Here is an 18,976-nt window from a genome sequence, read left to right on the forward strand (position 1 = left end):
CACACATCCATACAGCTGTTGCTGGGATATGGTGATTTAAGTAAGATTCTCAAGTTCTACCCTCTAGGGCTCTAGAGCCCCCAGTTTAGTCTTGCATCAGGGAACCTGGGCTCAGGGAAAGTTATTTTCTATTTTATCCACATGTTATCCATGCAGATTTGACTCTGCTTCGACTATTTCTCCTCCCACTTTATCCCCCCCTCTACAACAGTGTTGTAGATCTGGGTATTCTGTGGTGATGGAGACAACAGGACTGCCAAGGGACAGTCCAGGACCACTTGTGGATCTGCAAGAGTGCCACAATGGAACAGCGTCTTGGGTTGTGGGGCAAAATGTTGAAATGCATAGAGTGGGACCTAGAAGTGGAATCATACAATATGGGGTCTTTTGGGGCTGGCACCTCTCACTGAGCATAACGTTTCAAGCATGGTCTAGTACAATCAGTACTTCATTCCGTTTTATCGCTGAATAATATTCCATTGCATGGATATACCACGTATTGTTTTTACAAATTTGTCGGGTAATAGACATTTGGGGTTTTTCCACCTGCTGGGTGTTGTGAATAATGCTGTTCTGAACATGTACAACTTTTTCCTTGAACCCTTGCTTTTAGCCTCTGAGTAACCACTGCCTGCACCCGCCCCCCCCCCCCAACCACAGCAGAGTCGAGCTTTTGATCTCTCTTCGGGGAACTAGTTAGACCTTACTTGCTTTGCTTGCCTGTGAGTGTGGGGGAGACCAGTGCACATGGTATCCTTTGAGCTTGTAGGCCCGGGAGAGCTCAGATGCCTTGGGGCAATTCGGACTTCATCTCCCCTTTATTAAACCCGGAAAGAAAAGGTTTTTACTTGATGGACCAACACAAGCTGTCTCCTTGCTTCTTGAGCGGGTCATCTGGGCAAGCAGGGCCCGAGACGCTCCTTCCCGATTCTCAGGTGACTTGGTCTGCTCACGAGCTTCAAAGGAAGGACACAGCAGCTCCTGCAGTTTGGGGGTGGCCGCCAAGGACCGCGGGTTCCATTTAAGTGAAGCCTTGAGCGCACCGTGAAGGAAGAAGGCAGGACCCTATCATGGTATGCCAGGGTTCACTGGGGCCCAGTTGGGCTGAGAAGCGACTGTCCCCAAGGCATGCGGTCTCTGAGGACCAGCACCTCACGAGTGGGTGGCATTTTACCGTCCTGATACTTAGCAACATGCACGTGGAGAGACAGCATAGCCTCGTGGGCTGGCACACGGGCTTCGGGCTCAGAGACCTTCGTGTAGATCCCGACGGGCTCTTACTAGCCCCGGTGAGTTTCTTAACTTCTTCTTCATCCCTCAGATGGAAATCATCATCGCACCCACCTCACAGGCCTGCTGGGGAGGATGAAATGAGACACCACACGTAGAAAACTCTGTGTGGTTCCTAAGAACCCGGTAAAGGTTAGCTTTTGTTACAAAACCATTGTTCTGAGTAGGAATCAGAGCTAGCAAAGATTGCGTGAACAGTCCCTCCTTCTCCTCAGATTTTGGATTTCGCAAATAATCAGCTGCTCTATAGGTACGGTCTAAGAGAAGGAAACTTATTTCGGCTCATCATTCTGTTCTGTCACTTTCCACTAACCTGGTGTTTTACTCGCGGCGTGGGGCTATGGAAATGGTGCAGGGGACTGCGTCCGAAACTCTGGAGGTTGTGCGGGGACCTCCCCTTCTCAAGCCTAGAGACAAGCGGGCTCCCAAGGAATGACCTGTATGCCCCACTGTCCAAAACCCCGCATTAAGCAAAACTTCCAGACGAGAAAGCAATGTGACTCTGTTCTCTATGCTTTTAATTTTAAAGCAGCTTTTAATTTTAAAATAACATTATTCTACGTGTGTGTGTGGGGGGGTATATTTTTTTAACAACTTAAAACTGCATACAAAAAAAAAAATCCTAACTTTTAAGAAAATCTGTTTAATCAAGAGACATTGTACTAGACGTCAAGCCGTCACTTTGAACCCTGTCCGCGGTTGAAAGTGGCTTTCTGTAAAAGCACGGTCCCCCACTCATTGTGGACCCAGCAGGTACTATGGGCCTAGGATGTTGCTTCTCTAAGTGGGGGGTCTATTGGCTTCACCTAGGGCCTAGGATGTTGCTTCTCTAAGTGGGGGGTCTATTGGCTTCTCCTAGGGTACTTTTCCGTGATGTTGTCCTAGAACCCTACACCTGACCTTCAGAATCAGGCTGTCTGTGGTGGGCGCAGGAATTAGCTTTGGTAGCAAACTCCCTGGTCGACCTGAAATCACACTGAAGTTCGGGAGCCACTGCCTGGTGTGTATGTTGGCTGGGAACTGATACTAGGGTCAGATTCTGCTTTAAGGTTCTACGTGCATATTCCCTCCAAATGGGAATAATCTCTCCCATTATCCTCGTTTGGGGCCAGGAGTCTTGCAAAAGTGGCTTTGAGCAGGCGAGTGGCCCTGCAGGCTCCTCCAGCCGCAAGACCCACATCTGTGGATTTGGGGAATTGGCCTGGGTCTGGGAGGCCCACATCCCTTCTCTGTTGAGGAAGGCGCTCGCAGTCTTCCAGGGAAAGCAGACCTCGCGACTCCAAATGTCCAAGTGTGTCTTGTGTGACGTAGGTGTGTGTCTTGCAGTTTTTGAAATAGGAACACCTGCTTCATATCCATACTCACATTGTCTTATTCCCCTCGGGAACTAGTTTTGAAGGGTTGGCTCTGCCTCACCTTCCTCATCTGTGATATGGAGACGTCAAGAACGTGAATGAGTTAGCACAAGCACTGGGGAGCTTTCTCTGAGCAGGTGATGGCAACGACAGGGACGGTGATGCCACTGCCCCTACAGCAGGGGGACTTGGGTTGCTTTCTGTTGGAGAACCTTCTTGTATTTCCGCTGTTAAACTCAAATCCCCCATCCTCAGCCAAGCGTTATTTAGATGTAGGAGAAACCTGTTCTGGGGGATGACTCCCCCCTGCCCCCACCAGAAAGCTTAGCATTTTTTTCTTTAAAAAAAAAAAAAGTATCGGCAACCTTTGGTGCAGTGTTGATGGATCACAGAAACAGACTAGAACGCTCTGGCCCCCTTCCTCCAGATGGGTGTGGAGCTGTAAGTCCGGCCGGCTACCTGAGCACTTTGGAGATGGCGATGGTGCGCCTCCAGCCTGCACAGATTTCCTAGCGTCCGTACGTCAGGTCACTCAAGAGGATGGAGTGGTTCTGTTATCTAGAAAGTGGGCGGATTTCATGCTCAGCAGACACTGCTGTCTCCCTTGAGATGATGTGACTGTGTTTGCCTTAATTAAAGGGTCACACATCCCCCCCCCCCCAGGAGCTCTGACACAGTGACATGCACAGGAAAGAACAGGCTGGCAAACGTCATTGAGCTCCAGTCACAACTCTGGGGTCTTGCGCTCAGCATTCTGAGAATCGATGGCTTCCTCCCTCGCAGAATGTGGACCATGACTGCTTTGGAGAACTGGTTCATTTGTACTCCACTGGCCCTCTCACTGTCTTAGAAAGAACTCTCGACCACAAAAAAGAGGAATGGGGTTATTGTTTAATCTCTGCCGTATTGGGTCATTTTGCTACGGAACATTCTTCTACTGTCCTGAACCTCCCGTACCTTCATTTCACATGCCACAAAATCTTCATCCATACAGAGGTAGACACTGGATAGAAAAAGAAAAAGAGTTCTCTGTCAGCAGATGTTAATGCATGTCCTATACTTGGAATCATTTGGATAAAATAGACTGTTTTCTCTTTTCGTCTGCATGTTTGGTGTCATGTCATCCAGGCCACTTACGTAACTTTGATAATTCACTTTGGCTTCTTTATTCTTAAAATTGGGTTTTATTATTATTATTATTTGTATTTATTATGTAGAGGGAGGGTGAGCGCGCACAAGCGAGAGGGGCAGAGGGAGGAAAGAGAATGTTAAGGAGACACGGCTGAGCATGGAGTCCCAGGCAGGGCTCGATCTTATAACCCTGAGATCACAACCTGAGCCGAAACCAAGAGTCGGACACTTAGCCCGCTGCCTTACCCCTATAAATAGGTTTTAAACTTGATTACAGACAAGGATTTGGTGATGATGCTGGTGGTAGTAGAGGTGACATGAGTTTTCAGAGGTTTTTTTTTTTTGGCTTTTCTATGTGATTTTACCTAGTAATCCTTCATGTGAATCTTCAGCTGCTGTAGCCTCCTTCTAGTCCCTGAGCCCACCCAAGGTTTACTCATACCTCAGGGCCTTTGCACCTGTTGCTCCTTCTGGCAAGAGTGTTTTTCATCCATGTGGACAAGGCTCTCTCTCTCATGTCCTTCAGGCCTCTGCTCCCATGCGCCTTGCCATACCACCTACAGAAATGGACTCTCTGTCACTGCGCCCCACCCCGCCCCCATGCTTTGCCTCATTTCACAGCAGTGATCACCACTTGACATAGTTAACATTTGCTAGACATTAGGTTTTTTTTTCTCCTTCCCAGTGGAGTGTAGAGCTCATGAGCACAGGGACTTTGTGTCTTCTATGTATTCCCAGATCCTGGAGTGTAAATATTTGACTGAGCCGAGCACCTACTATATACAGGCCACTGTGCTGAGTGCTGTGGATGGCACAGTTTCATGTGCATTGCTTCCTTTGATCCTTACAATACCCCTGTGAACTTGGCAATGCAGGTGTCATCGTCATCATCCTACACAGGTGGAGACAGGCCCAGGAGCAGGGTCTCCCGAGGTCTGATAGCTGCACAGAGCAGTGGACCCACTTAAGCCCTTGAGCAGTTCAGTCCAATGAGAGCGATGTCCACATATGAAAAGTTATTTCCAGAAGAATAAACTTTCCAGGTCACAGCTCACCACAACTGAAGGAGAGAAGAGAGGCAACAAGAAACCATCAGGCAAGAAGTAGCACACAGGTTCAAATCCTGGCTCTGACACTTGGCGTGATGTGACTTTGGTCCAGTTACTCAACCTCTCTGTATCCCAGTTGCATTTCTTAAATGAGGATAATAATAATGTGGGATATTATTATTAGGATAATGAATGATAAAATGTCACCTAAGGATGTTGTGAAGATTAACTGAGTTCATCTATGTGGCATTTAAAAGTAGCACGTAGAAATCCTCTGTACATGGGTGGTAGGTAAGTAGGTACATACGTACACGGATACGTACGTACATACAAAGGAGATGACTGTAAGCACTACGGGGTAGGGAGACAGACAGATTCCTCCAAGCCAAAGGGGCTAGAGAAAAGGGTAGAGGCGTTCTCTGTTGATGCAGCTAGTTGACGCACACAAGGGAAAATTTTGCTCACGACCTGGTAGCACCGCTTCCGTTCACCTGAATTGATTGTGCCTAGAGTAAAGGGCATTACTCCCTGATTCTCTTTGACGGGTCAAATACAGCTGCTGCAGAAGTGTTTGCGAGCAGCAGTCCCCTCCTTCTTAAATGTGTGTCTTAGAGGCTGCGCTGAACTGTTTATAACTCCAAGTCAAAGTCATTGCCTTTGAGAGCAGGCTGTCCCAACGGATGTCTCTAGATAAGCACGCTGAGTCCTATGCTGGTAAAAACCAGTGAGTCTCTAAGTTCTGCCTGTTACTTACCTGAAGTGTCCGGGCAGAGAGAATGATTCACCAAATAAAAGTCTAAAAGTTACAGATCATCAGACAACCAATAACACATCCATGAGATACGTCCAAGACCAAGGATCCTCTTGGATGTAAAGGAAGTCTTTCAGGTCTTTAAAAATATCAGTAATGGGTTTTAAAAATTATGAAAATGGATTGTTTCAGATAAATTGAAAAGCAGAAATTAAAAAGCAAGCAGTCCTGCTAATCCCCCCATTTGAGAAAACTGTAATGCGGCATGTATTTCCTGTGCATAGAAGGGAGGGGTTAATGGGGGCTGCCATCCAGGTCCCAGCCCGAAGGCATCCTTCTGGAAGCCACCGACAGATGGCCGCTTTCTTCCACATGGTATCCTGCACGGTCTCACTTCTTTCCAGGGTTCTGAATTTGGCAAAGCATACTTCCTTGCCTGGCATGGAGGCAGAGGATGCCATGTCACTGTGGCCTGTTACCAAGCTGCCTCTGCCTCTAACAGTTGCACGGAGGGCACAGCTTTGCCCTTCAGTCTCACACATGCCCATTTTCTCTAAGCGTTCAGAGTCTGAAACCAGACTGCCAGATCATTACCTTTCCAATCTGTCGCTACCCATTACAGCAGGGACGGTACCTCGTGACTCTAAGCTCCGGCTGCCTCACCTGAGAAATGGCTCATAAAAGGACCTATTCCCCTGTAATGATGGGAGGAGGGGGCAAGTTCATGGATGCAGAGTGTTAGGCAGGTATCATCATCCTACAGAGGTGCAGACAGGCCCAGGAGTGGGGTCTCCCAAGGTCTGATAGCTGCACAGAGCAGTGGAGCCCAGTTAAGCCCTCGAGCAGTTCAGTCCAATGAGAGCGATGTCCACATGTGAAAAGTTATTTCAAGAAGAATAAACTTTCCAGGTCACAGCTCACCACAACTGAAGGAGAGAAGAGAGGCAACAAGAAACCATCAGGCAAGTAAGCACTCAGGACATGCGAGCTGCTGCTGCTGCCGTCACCACCACTCCCAGCAGACCTGGTCCAGACCGGCCATGTGCGGGTTTTACGCCAGTTGCCCACTTCCGGGTGGGCGCTTATCAATCGATGTGTGAGCCCAAGTAGTTGTCATGGTTTGGGACACTGGGAATCAAACCTCTGAAAAGACAAAGAATCAGAATCACTTTTCTTTCAGAAGAGGGGAGCCTATGGATAGGAGTCTAGCGATGTGGGGTAGGAAAATATTCCCATTTTATTTTTTTTAAATTTTTATTTATTTTTTAAATTTCTTTTCAGTGTTCCAGAATTCATTGTTTATGCACCGCACCACACGCAGTGCTCCATGCAATACGTGCCCTCCTTAATCATCACCACCAGGCTCACCCAACCTCCCACCCTATTTAAAAAGAAGTTTTGAATGACACCAACCAAAGTTAAAAAAAAAAAAACAAACCCAACTCTTACAGCCCAAGCAAGTCAGAACAATTAGGTGCAAATAACATGGACCGCAGGACTCCAGGCAGACAGCGAGTTCTTAGGTATGGAAGTTCATTGGGGAATCTTCCTTTTTATTGCCATGCGTGTCTTCGGTTGTGTGATGAAGTCTGTGGATGCTTTTCTGAATGTTTTTCAGGGTACACCATAAAAAACCTAGGATTACAAAGGAAACTAATTATATTGCTAACATTGCTGTCATAATAAAAAATGTTTGCGAGATAGGAATAGATGTGCTCCTTTTTCGTACATTAGCTATCATGATCTATGGGCAGGACGAATAACCATACTCCCAAAGTATGATGGAGGCATGTAATTGACATTTTGAGATGTCCAAACTAGGATTATTTTATATTTATAAAAGTGAATCACAGTCATTGCAAGAGGGAAAAAAAACACCACGGAATGAGAGAAAGAAGAAAGTGAAAGGATCTCCGAGTGTCTGTCCCTTTTTTCATGAGCTACTGTGAACAGCTCAGCAGGTCCTTCCCATAGTCTCTGTTTCCTTACATTCTTCTTAAAAAACACAAATGGAGGGGCGCCTGGGTGGCTCAGTGGGTTGGGCTGCTGCCTTCGGCTCAGGTCATGATCTCAGGGTCCTGGGATCGAGTCCCGCATCGGGCTCTCTGCTCAGCAGGGAGTCTGCTTCCTCCTCTCTCTCTCTGCCTGCCTCTCTGCCTACTTGTAATCTCTCTCTGTCAAATAAATAAATAAAATCTTTAAAAAAAAAAAAAACACAAATGGAATCACGCTCTATGTACTGTTGGGCCGTTTGTTAGCTTTTTCCCCCCTCAGTGTGTTCAGGACTTTTTTCCCCATATAGTCTTGCCACACTTTTTTAAATGACTGTTGGCTTTCAACGGTGAAGATAACAAATGTGCTAATGAATGATTGTTATATACGGTTTTTTCTATTATGAGCATTGATGCTTTGAAAAGCTTTACATACATCTGAGGGAGTATATTTCTGTAGACCAGATTACTAGATATGGAATATGTGGGTCAAAGGATATATGCTTTTGAATTTTAGTAGCTTCTTCCAGATTTCCCTCCAAAGAAGTGGAGCTTCTTACTCTCCCATTTATGGAATATGGGAGCCGATGTTTTTCGTACTCTGGCTATATTATCGTTCTTTTAGTTTTTGTTAGTCTGATAACATAAAAGTAATGTCCTATTGTTGTTTTAATTTGAAATTTTTAAAAAAGATTTTATTTATTTGGCAGAGAGAGAGAGAGATCACAAGTAGGCAGAGAGGCAGGCAGAGAGAGAGAGGGGGAAGCAGGCTCCCTGCTGAGCAGAGAGCCTGACACGGGCCTCGATCCCAGGACCCTGAGATCATGACCTGAGCTGAAGGCAGAGGCTTTAACCCACTGAGCCACCCAGGTGCCCCTTAATTTGAAATTTTAAAATTAGGAGTGAGGCAGTATGTTTTTTTCATGTGTTTATTGTCCTATTGTGTTTTTCTGTGTGAATTACTCCTTCATGCTGTGTCCTTTCCCCTTGAATTGTTGTTCTTTTACTGGATTTGTAGGAATTCTTTATAACTCAAGGAAATTATTTCCATGCTTGTCATTTGTGTGGCAAAAAAGGTTTTATAGGGTATTATTTATCTTCAGCTTTCTATGGTGGTTTTTGCTCTGTTGGTATTTGTAATTTTGTGTTGTTTTATCATCCTTTTGACCTTTTTTTCTTCAGGTTTCATATCTTTGTGGGAAGGATCTTCCTTCCTTGAAGATGATAGCAATACAAAGAACTTTTATGGTTTCCGCAGTCACATGTAAATCTTTGATCTGAAAATTATTTTGATGTAAGAAGTAGATGGGGTTCCTGGTTAGCTCAGTCTGTAGAGTGGGTGATTCTTGATCTTGGGGTCATGAGTTCGAGCCCCACACTGGGCATAGAAATCACTAAAAAAGAAAAATTTTTTTTCTGGAATTTTTTTCAATATGGCCACTAATTAATCCAGCATCTCAGAGTCCATCTTTTACTGCTGATCTGAAATGACACTGTCATCATAGATTACACTGTCACGTGGCTGAATCTTTTGTTGAATGATTTAAGGTCTGTCCAGGGGAGAGCCTCACACCCCGGGCATACTGGGAGCCTGACTCCCGAGTGAAGGACACTGATACCGCGGAGAATCTCCAAGAGAGTGAAACTGTCCTTTCCCTCCTGCCTCTTCTCGGCTTCCCCTTCCATGCTCACTTGCCTTTCTGTTACTGGTGTTACAGATATCTGAGAAGTACGGGCTGCCTGTGGAGAAGATCACAAAGCTTTACAAGAAAAGCAAAAAAGGGTAAGAAAGAAACAACTTACACTGACTTTCAAATCAGATCGGTCTACATAGCGCCTTGAAAAAAGAAAAAAAAAAAAAAGATGGCGCCTACCTTGTCTTCCTGACCAAGGTTAAGCAGCTTGTGCCCTGAAGGCATTTGGGAGATCTCAGTAAGAGAGGGCGGGAAGGAGACTGCATTGTCCTGATGCCAGCTGGGACGTCCCATTCCAAGGACAGGGTGAGCCAGTGGCATAGAAGGGTCCGGAGTGGTGAGGACACCGGGGAGGAGGCCAAGTTGCCCCTCTGCAGCGGAGTTTATAAAGAATCACACACTGCTCTTGAGATTGGTTCCAGGAGGACACAGTAAGAACAGGAAGCATTCAGGGTACAGAGAAGTCTTCTGAGGTAATTACTAGCAAAATGATCTAAATGATCATTGGATCTGCTTGTTCTCACTCAGGGTTAAGAACAGCACCTCCTTTACTGGGTGTTCAGTAGTTGCTGGGCCCCTGCAGGCGCTGTTAGTCCTCCCCACGCTGCCGCCTCTGGCCTCCCCTGGCTTCCTGTGCAGGGGCCTCTAAGAGTCAAGGCTATAGGAGCCGGGTTTCGTTCCAGGAGACGATTTCCACTGAGTCAGCTTCTGGAGCTGCTTTCCTACAAAATGCAGAAAGTGGTCTTTAAACACTTCTCGGAGCCTCTGTCATAAAGGAAATGAATTATCTGAGATGCTCAGGCTTTCTGAGTGACGGTCCCTTGGTAGACTGGGAGTCGAACTAGAAACCTTTTCCGCTGGAGCCCTGGTTGGCAAGCTCACTTAAATGCGTGTGACGGTTTTCCCCATGGTCTGAGGGTGTTCCTTTGATGGGGAGGTTTGGGGGCCATCTCAAGGTCTGGCTCCCTCAGTGCAGACATGCCTGCCGGTGGGGATAACGTTTCACTTCCATCGAGAACCGTGTCGGCCCTGCAGTAAATACATGACTCCTTACAGCAACTCTGCAGAGCGGGGTTGTTTTTCTAATTTTTGCAGAAAAATAAACTGAGGCTCTCAAAGGCTAAAAAACTTGCCAGATGACACAGAGCTGTCAGATGAGTCTGTTCTACAAAGACAAACAGATCTGATTTCCAAGTCAGGGACAGACCCTGGAAGTTGTTGATTCTCTTAAAACCAACGCAGTTGGGATAGTTGACGCAAGAGTAGGTCTCTTGGCGAAGCGTGAGCTTCCGGGAGAGGCAGAGCAGTTTCCAATCCAGCTCAGCCACGAATCGGCAGGAGGTACCCGGGGAGCTGATATCACTTACCTGCACACGGTTTTCTCATTTGCCAAGTGGCCATGGTCACACCTTCAGGGCTGCTTGGAAGATTAAAGACAAGGTCTCGGAAGCCCCAAAATAAATTAGGTGCTCAGCAAAGGGTAGCCACGCTTCTTGATTTTCCTCTTCCTCCGTCTATGGAGTACTTTTTAATTTTTTATTTATCTTTATTTTATTTTATTATTATTATTTTTTGGAGTACTTTTTTAAAGTGCGTTTTCAAGAGGCAGTATGGTTTAGTGAAAACAGGATCTGTGTAGGACCTGGCTCTGTGAAGAGCTTCCTGTGATTTCAGGCTCACCTCTCTGGGCCACAGTTTACTGTTCCATAAAACAAGGGGGAACGATCTCTGAAGATCCATTTAATAAGGAGTTGCGAGGTTGGTTCTGACAAATCGAGGCTTTGTTTTCCTCAAACTGGTTTCTGGGGAAAGAAAATATGTAAGTGTCTTCTTTTCCTGCCGTATCTCCCCGCACCTTGCCAAAGAATGGCTCAGGGATCCCCCACCGAGCTTGGCGTGTGCCCTTGCATGCTGCGCTGCTGATGGCGTCTTTGTTCCTTACCCCTCACCCCACTCCCTGGTAGCATCTTGGTGAACATGGACGACAACATCATTGAGCACTACTCGAACGAGGACACCTTCATTCTCAACATGGAGAGCATGGTGGAAGGCTTCAAGATCACACTCATGGAAATCTGAGCCCTGCTCTCGGCCTCCCCTTGGCATCGGCCTTTGGTGCCTTCCTCCCCAGCAGCAATGGAGGCCTTGGCCCGGAACCCGGACGCCCACCTCCCCCACCCCAAAACCACTGTTACAGACTGTGCTGGGAGCCGGGCAAGGCACGGCCCTGTTCCTTACCGATGTGCTTGGCCCATCCACTGGCTCGTACTGGAGCCAAAGCCCGAGCCCCTCAGGAAGGGATGCTGGGCCTGTCGGACACTTATTTATTGTCCACCTTGCCCTGGAGCCCAGGGTCCAGGCCCGCTGGGACGCTGCAGGGCACTGCTGGCCCCACCTGAGACCGTCCAGAGCCCTACCCTTGCAAGGGAAACACAGCCAGTCTGTTGGCCCCGAAGAGCCTGAAAACATCTGGATCCTTCTGCTTCGCCTCTGCTTCTCCTGAGTGGCTGGACCAAAAGCGCTCCTGCCACTGCAGTAGTCAGGCGGGCTGGAGGTGGATGCGGCTCCCTGGGCAGGAACCTACAGGTTGCTGTGGGGAACCCTCCCAGGGTTTCCAGCGAGTGGCTCATGGGCCTTGCACAGGAAGACATTCAGCCACCGTGTAATGAGTGACCCAGAAGGTACGCCTGGCTGGCGTGTACATAGTGTTTATAATATGGCAATAATATATTTTACCTGTGGTGTGCGGGCACGTTTACTGCCGCTGGCCTGGGGCAGATAGAGCCGGGACTCCGCTTCCCGCCAGAGGGCTGCCTCTGTGCCGGGCAGGGACGCGGCCTTCGGGGCGTCAGGGGACCCCGGGGGTGCGGAGAAGGACGCTGCGGACGTGGGGGGCACGCCCGCGCTGTGGGCGGCTGCGCTGGTCTCCCGGGGAGGCCCCCGCCCCTCCCGCTGTGCAGGTCTAGGCGGAGAGACTGCTGGGCGCTGTGCAGGGGCGCGGCGGAGCTCGACCCCAAGGACCTGAGGACTTGGCCACGCGGGAGTGCCTCACCCTGTACAAGTGTGTCCTTCGTCTCACGTGCCTCCCCCGGAGGAGCCCCACTGCAGCTCTGCGAGCCCGGCCGGCCGTCAACTTCGCTCTGAATCAAAGGCCCAGGGCTGCCTTTGCTCCAGGCTGCCCGATTGGGGTGGGGGGGGAAGGGGCAGGGGGCGCCCCCAGAGCGCTCTAGCTCTTCTGCGCTAAGCTCCCGAGGAGGACTGGGAGGGCGGAGGTCTCGTCCTCCCGCACGTGCCCTGGGAGACAAAGAGGAGAATAAAACGCTTCCTTAAACGATCGCGGGATGATGAGCCGTCCTGGGTTGCTGTTCTCTTTGAAGGGACAGGTAGGTGATCTCGGGTTTGTGTCCAGCCTTGTGGGTTGAAGCACTAGCCTTTTGGTAGCCAGACATGTCCTCCCCCCAAGGTCCTTCACTAGGACGGATTCTGTGTACAGGCCTCGAATTGTTTGCGAAGCACTTTGACGTCTTGGGAGGGGGGTGTCGGGGTCTTTCCAAGGCCTCCCTGCCTCCCACCCCACCTGCCCTTGAGGCGGAGAACAGGACGGAAGGGCTGCTTCCAGCCCAGCTGTTGTTCCTGAGGCTCGGACGGGGAGCAGGGGCCGCACCTAGGGCGGTGTCCAGTGGTGGTGAGGGGGCACCTTTCCATGCGTCTTCTGTACACCTCACCCCTTCCCCTGGTGCCAAAGGTTTGCATCCTGGATTCAGTTCTGCTCCAGCCTGTTCCCTGGTCTCCCACTCTTGACTGCCATGCCCTGGACCAGCAGCCTGGGGACCCTCCTGGGTGCTGATATAGCTCTGTTCTGTGATGGACAAGTTCAGTGTTGGAAATACACAATGTACTCTGCACTTCCCATGCTCCTTGAACCCTCAAGGGCGGGTTCAAACGTGATTAGCAGGTGAAACTGCAGATACAGTTGGGCTGGGATATGGAGTCCAGAGCAGGGAAAAGAAAAAATTGGGGGCAATCTGACACAGGTTACCCTGCCCTTCTTTCTCTAGTCTCTATAGGAAAGTGTTTGCTGGTCCTGCCCTAGGCAAAGAATGCCTCAGAGATGCTTTTGCATTTGTTTCGGGTCCCTGAGCAATCACTGTGGTGACCCCAACCTACCAGAACAAAGAAGGTGAGGCCAGTGCCACCAAAGGGTGGCGCAGAGCATCACTTCCCATCTGATCTGTCCCCCCACTCCCTTGTGCCCTCTGCATTCTCAGAGTGCCAGTGGCTTAGCATGGATATGTCCTCCACCGTGAATGTCAGCAGAGCCTCAGTGAGCACAATTTTCTGAGCAGAAGCACTCTAGAAAGATAGGAAAAACTGCCTCTTCTTCTTTTGTCCCTCAAATTAATCACACTCAAATAAATACACTTTAAAAAAGAAATCCATATAAGATGAGGGACACGTAAAACGAGTATATGTCTTATATATACCCAAGCTGCCTAGACTTAACAGGTGTTTGGAAATTGGGTCCAACAGAAAAATGCAGTCAGATGTCATCTTGGACTTGGATCCTCAAAGACTAAGCCCAGAAACTTAGGAAGCATGAAATGAATCAAACATTTATTTTCCTTCTTACTTAAAATTAGGAAAATGCAACAGAAACAGAGGGTTTGTGCCAAATTCTGTGAACGGCCCTTTCTTAAAAACAAGCAAGGGAGATTGATAGTTGGACAGTTTGCTCTCGTGTTTAAAAAAAAAAAAAAAAAGGCAAATGTAACTTAATAGTTTTGTAAATGGGAGAGGGGGAATCTATAAACTATAAATACAGTTATTTTATTTTTTGTACATTTTTAAGAAGAAAAAATAAATATTCATACCGTCAGAGTAAATTACAGTGTCTGGTGCTTTCTGTGAGCTGGGTGTGGGGACTTTTCACCTTGTTGGAAGGAAGCTTCATTGTGGCCTTGGGAAGATTCTAGGCTCTGCCTGGGCTCCGGGTCCTAGGCTTCAACACAGCAGGTGTGTCCTCTTCCCGTGGATTTGTTGTGCTCCACCCGAGGTTACATGAGCAGAGAGCTAAAGAAATCAAGAGGCATTCAGTGTGCTGGTGATGGGCCGCTGGGATGGTTATTTTTGGCCAACACCTCAGGGTAGGAAGTAGGTTCTGTCCACACTCACTCCCAATTCACTCACCCCCTACTTGAGTTACCACAAGAACATTCTGGCTCTTTAGTTCATGTGTAGTAGCTTCTGCATGGGCTGAAAGCACCTGGCTAAAACTCCAGTCGTATCGGGACGTCTCTTGCCCTGCTGCTCCCCGCCGAGCCACCATGCCCTTCAGCCACCATCCTCCAGAAAGCCTCTCTGCTCCACACAAGCAACATCTCACACTGTCCACTGTGTGAATCTTGGCGAAAAATTTGCCTCGAGAAAGTCTTCTCTGACAACTTCAATCCCGGTGGCGCCGCTGGTGGCAGCCCCAGCTGTTTCTATGCCTGGACCAGGGGACAGAAGAGGAGGTGGGGCTAGGAGCCGATGGAGGAGAATTCTGGAGGGATCATGGGATTAGCAATGAGCCACAAAGCCTTTTTGCTGTGATCCATGTTTCACAGCATGTGTGGGCAGCCCAGGGGACCACCAGGCCTTAGTAGGTCTTGAGAGGCTGCTGTTGGTCTCCATATCTGCTCTAAGGTCTCCATATCTGCTCCCTCGGCCCATGGCAGCCAAGACACCACTGCTCAGCGAGCTCTGGGGCCATGTGCGCCCCACCCCCACCCCGGGTGTGGAACTCAGGTCAGGTAGGTGAGGATGACCAGCTGTCTGGGCCACAGGGTCCAGTCCTGGCTCTTGCCTTCCCCTCTCTGTGCTTATTCAATTCGGTTACTGTGGTCCAGGCACTGTGCCCCAGGCTGAGGACATAGAGGCAGGTTAGACACAGTCTGCCCTTCAAGGCAGTGGTGTATATGCAGAGTGGCCTGGCATCATTAGTACAATGATAAGGGCTCACCCTAGGAGAGCCAGGGTCCTCACCCCAGTTCTAAGGCACACTACCTCTCCTACCCTTAACCCTTGTATGATAGAAGAAATCACCAGTGTGAATCTCACTTTAAGAAGGCTGTCTGCTTGAGTGTCTGAGCCCGTAGATCGGAGGGTCAACGGGAATGGGGGAGGGGATGGTCACTGGGTCAGTTCAAGTCTTCCAAGAAGCAGAAGCCCAAATGGGATTAGACATTCAAGAAAATTATTGGGGGTATTCATGTGAGTGATAAAGGGGAAACGAGTGGGGGGGAGACAGGGAGAGCATGTGGACTAATCCCTCCAAAAGGAAGGAAAGAAGGAAGGAAGGGAGGGAGGAAGCTTGAGCAGGAGGAGCCTCAGACTGCCTCAGCCAGGCCCGACATTGAGTCCTTGAGCAAAGGTCACCTGCAGGAAGAATCCCATGTGGGGCAAGAACTGCTCAATTCTAATAACCCCACCACCTGCAGTCACTGCCTGGGAGCAGCCCCAGAGAGTGTGGCCTCGGAGTAAATGCGACGTGGCCCCAAAGATTGCAGCTGGAGTCTGTCAATCGGCCAGCTGTGCTTCTAGCAGCAGGGGTCTCAAAAGGGAAGATCTGAACAGTTCCCTTTAGCGCCCACAGCCAACCCCTTCTGAAAGGTCTCCAGTAGAAATTCACCGGGGTCTACTCTTACAAGTCAACATTCCCTGAATGGGTTTTCTGGTCTACCACCTTAGGCTGTTAAACTTTTTGTCCTTAAGGTCCTTCTTCCCTACACTTTTCTGTTCTCTGCTAAAGGGGTGCATGGTTTAATTTTGGAGACTCTGGAATTCTAGGAAACACAGTGAGGGAACCTCTGAGCAGCCAGAAGTAACAAAAGAGAAGAGATGTTGAAAGGGCACTGAAGACAAACTGCCAGCTTGTTTCCTGCCTAGCAAATACCTCTCATGCAGCACTCAGGAAAAAACTTGATTTCTGCTCTGCTGTAGACATAGACGTATTGTATTCAAGGTGCTGGACAAAACTTACCAGTTGAACTGTGAGCTTGGTCTCCTACTTCTTTGGTAATAACTTCAACCCACCCACCCCCCCAACATACACACACCACCAAGACTATAGCATGTGGTATGGTGCTGGTTCACTATTGAGTGCTGTGTGAGCACAGTAAAGTGCTTAAATACTGGTACTGGAAAGATACGTTTTCTGAGTCTGTCCATCCGTCTGTCTGCATTGTATGATATACTGGTAGCACCTGTGAGATTTAATAAGGGTTGGCAGGCTCAGCTGTCCAGAATTTTGAAGTATTATGACCATCCTTTCTAGAGAACTCTTAAAAATGCCACCTATCTCTTGGAATAGTGCTGAGAAAAGAAGTCATGAAATAAGTCTCTTTAAGGCCCTTCTCCACTCTGAGCTGCCCTAGGGGGTTAGCTTCACACTATGGAATGTTCTCCAAATGGCCATTTTTTTGTAAGCCCAGGGATGTCTGGGATCATGCATGACACATTAGCACCGGGTATGGCAAGGTCCAGGACCTATCTAAGTCACTGTCAGCATTTAAGTGTAGAGAATGTTTGACATGAATATACTATCGGTTATACCCTTGGCCTGCACATCTTTTCACTATGCAACAACCTTTCTATTTTAGGTGGATTTAGCTGATTTACTACTGCCTCAGAAAATACAGGTCTCAGTGTTCTTTGTTTCTTCAGCCACCTCAAAACAAATTTCAACAGAGCACCGAGCCAAGAGAGGCATGTGTGAAGCATCTCCATTTCTTCCAAAGACAGTTCTCGTGATCTCTCTGCCTCGACTTAGGGGAACACTCAGAATTCCTCCTCAACCAGTGGGCCCCCTCCATTCTTGGACTAGGCTGTGAGGGGCTCCAGCTGCGTTGGATATTAGGACAATGCCCTGAAAATAGGAGTCTCGGTCTTGGAAATTTGCTGGAAATTGCCAGGTTGGCCTCCAACAGGTGCGGGAGTGCAGACTCCCGATCAGGTTGGCGGCAGCTAGCCACCTCACCGTCGGTGCCAGGAACGACAGGGGTGTTGTTCACGTTCAGTACTCATGAGTATCCGTTGCCGGACCACAGGGACAGACTGAAGCAAGGCCAGATCCCCTGCAGGCCAACTTAATTCCTACAGGAGGTCTGGTCAGCCCACGAGTCACCTAATGTGGCTGATCTTCAGAGCCTTTTTCCTGGAATGATGGAATTCTGTGCTGCAGGTGAGGCCAAGACAACGGTCAAAAAAACCCCAAAAAGCAACCCTCATCTGAATGTGTTTTGAGGCTGTGGAGTCTGCATCATGTCATCTTTTCTCTCGATGCTTCTCCAGACCGAGAGGGTGAGACGGGAGAAGAGGATGTTCATTTGTCATTGAAGAGGAAGTTGCCTTCCACTGCACCCAATGTTCAGGTGCAAACCAGAGTTTGCAGCTGCAGTAGTGAGGAAGGAGGGGTGAGAAGAAAGTGAATGCCGACAAGTATGTGAGTGGAGAGAAGGAAGCCCAGGCACAGAAAGAAGAGGAAGAAGAGAGGAATGAAGCCCAAGGATGCTTTGGGACGGGGCTTTGGGCTCAGCACCACCTCTGGGTTCCCCTCCCAAACCCTGGCTCCCATGTTTCTAGGGCAGAAGCCAAACCTGAGCAGGGGTGAGGGGTGTGTAGGCACCTGGACCCTCACTCAGGCACATTCCCCCTGGGGCAGCAGTTTAAGCAGCAAACCCAAGTGTCCCAGACACCCACACGATACAGTCAATGTGCTTGAATGCCAAGTTGTTGGTAGTTAGTTAAATTCTGGGGAATCAAAAGTTATATGTGGATTTTTGACTGCACAGGGGTCTGCACCCCAAACCCTCTCATTGTTCAAGGTTTATCTGTATCTTATTAAATCCATTTGTGGAAGGGGTCCCCTGGGACAATAGAAGAGATGCAACAGCACCCTTAGCACCCCTCCCCCACCCTAAGCAAGGGTATGAACACTCAGCCACTCTGTATCGTCCTTCAAGTCATAAGCCACTTTATTCCAGTCCCTTGAACATCACAGACTGGCTTGATTTCAGACAGAACAGACTCCGTTTCCAGAGGTCCCGCACCACAGAAATGACAATGAACAGCCCAGCAGAGGAATGACCTAAACCTTTCGTCATTCAGCCTTCTGGGTGCTGCAGAGTCCCTTGGCCAAATTTAAGTGCATTGGATTAGACATGCAAAGCCCTTCCTGGGAAGGAATAGAAGGAAAAAAATAACCATCGAGAAAATACAGACAGGGTCAGCGGCCGGCCAGGACAAGACTATTTGTGTATGTCCCAGGCGTGTCGGCATTCATTAGCCATGGGTCTGGCTCTGTCTTCTCTCCTCAACAGCTGGAACCCCTCTTCCTTGCTCCTCAATCCAGCTCTCAGTTCTAGGGAACTGGGTGAGTCTGGCTCAACAAGATGTCCTGACCGAGGGTAGAGCTTAGGCAGGCTTCCAAGGGGGAACTGGAAGGGGGAATTAGGTCTTCAGTCCAGAGCAGTGGTGGGAGGCAATAGGATGTACTGCTGACCATGGCCAGCATGTTTGCTGGGCCCCTCACTCACTGTGCCCTCCACCTCTTAGTTTAATTCCCTGGTTTTCAAACCCAGGTCTTACCACTCGGCCCATGGAGGAATTTGGCAAGTCTCAGGACAGACCTGTTGTGAGGAACGGACACTCAGAGGAAGAGGAAGACAATTTTACC

General features: G+C 48.8%; 1 protein-coding gene across 5 annotated transcripts in view; it reads left to right on the forward strand.

Annotated features, from left to right (window-relative positions):
• Positions 1 to 14,072, forward strand: part of GRHL2 (grainyhead like transcription factor 2) — a 161,244-nt gene extending 147,172 nt beyond the window's left edge. For 3 of the 5 annotated variants that reach the window (XM_032316955.1, XM_032316952.1, XM_032316953.1), the window contains exons 15-16: positions 9,286 to 9,350; positions 11,226 to 14,072. In XM_032316955.1, the coding sequence (XP_032172846.1) occupies positions 9,286 to 9,350; positions 11,226 to 11,340 (180 nt within the window). In that variant the 3' untranslated portion in view covers positions 11,341 to 14,072. The remainder of the gene's footprint in view (positions 1 to 9,285; positions 9,351 to 11,225) is intronic. The other 2 variants (XM_032316956.1, XM_032316954.1) reach the window with 1 other exon arrangement.
• The last annotated feature ends 4,904 nt before the right edge of the window (positions 14,073 to 18,976 follow it).

Source organism: Mustela erminea, chromosome 16 (genome assembly GCF_009829155.1).
Source record: "Mustela erminea isolate mMusErm1 chromosome 16, mMusErm1.Pri, whole genome shotgun sequence".
NCBI lineage: Eukaryota > Metazoa > Chordata > Mammalia > Carnivora > Mustelidae > Mustela > Mustela erminea.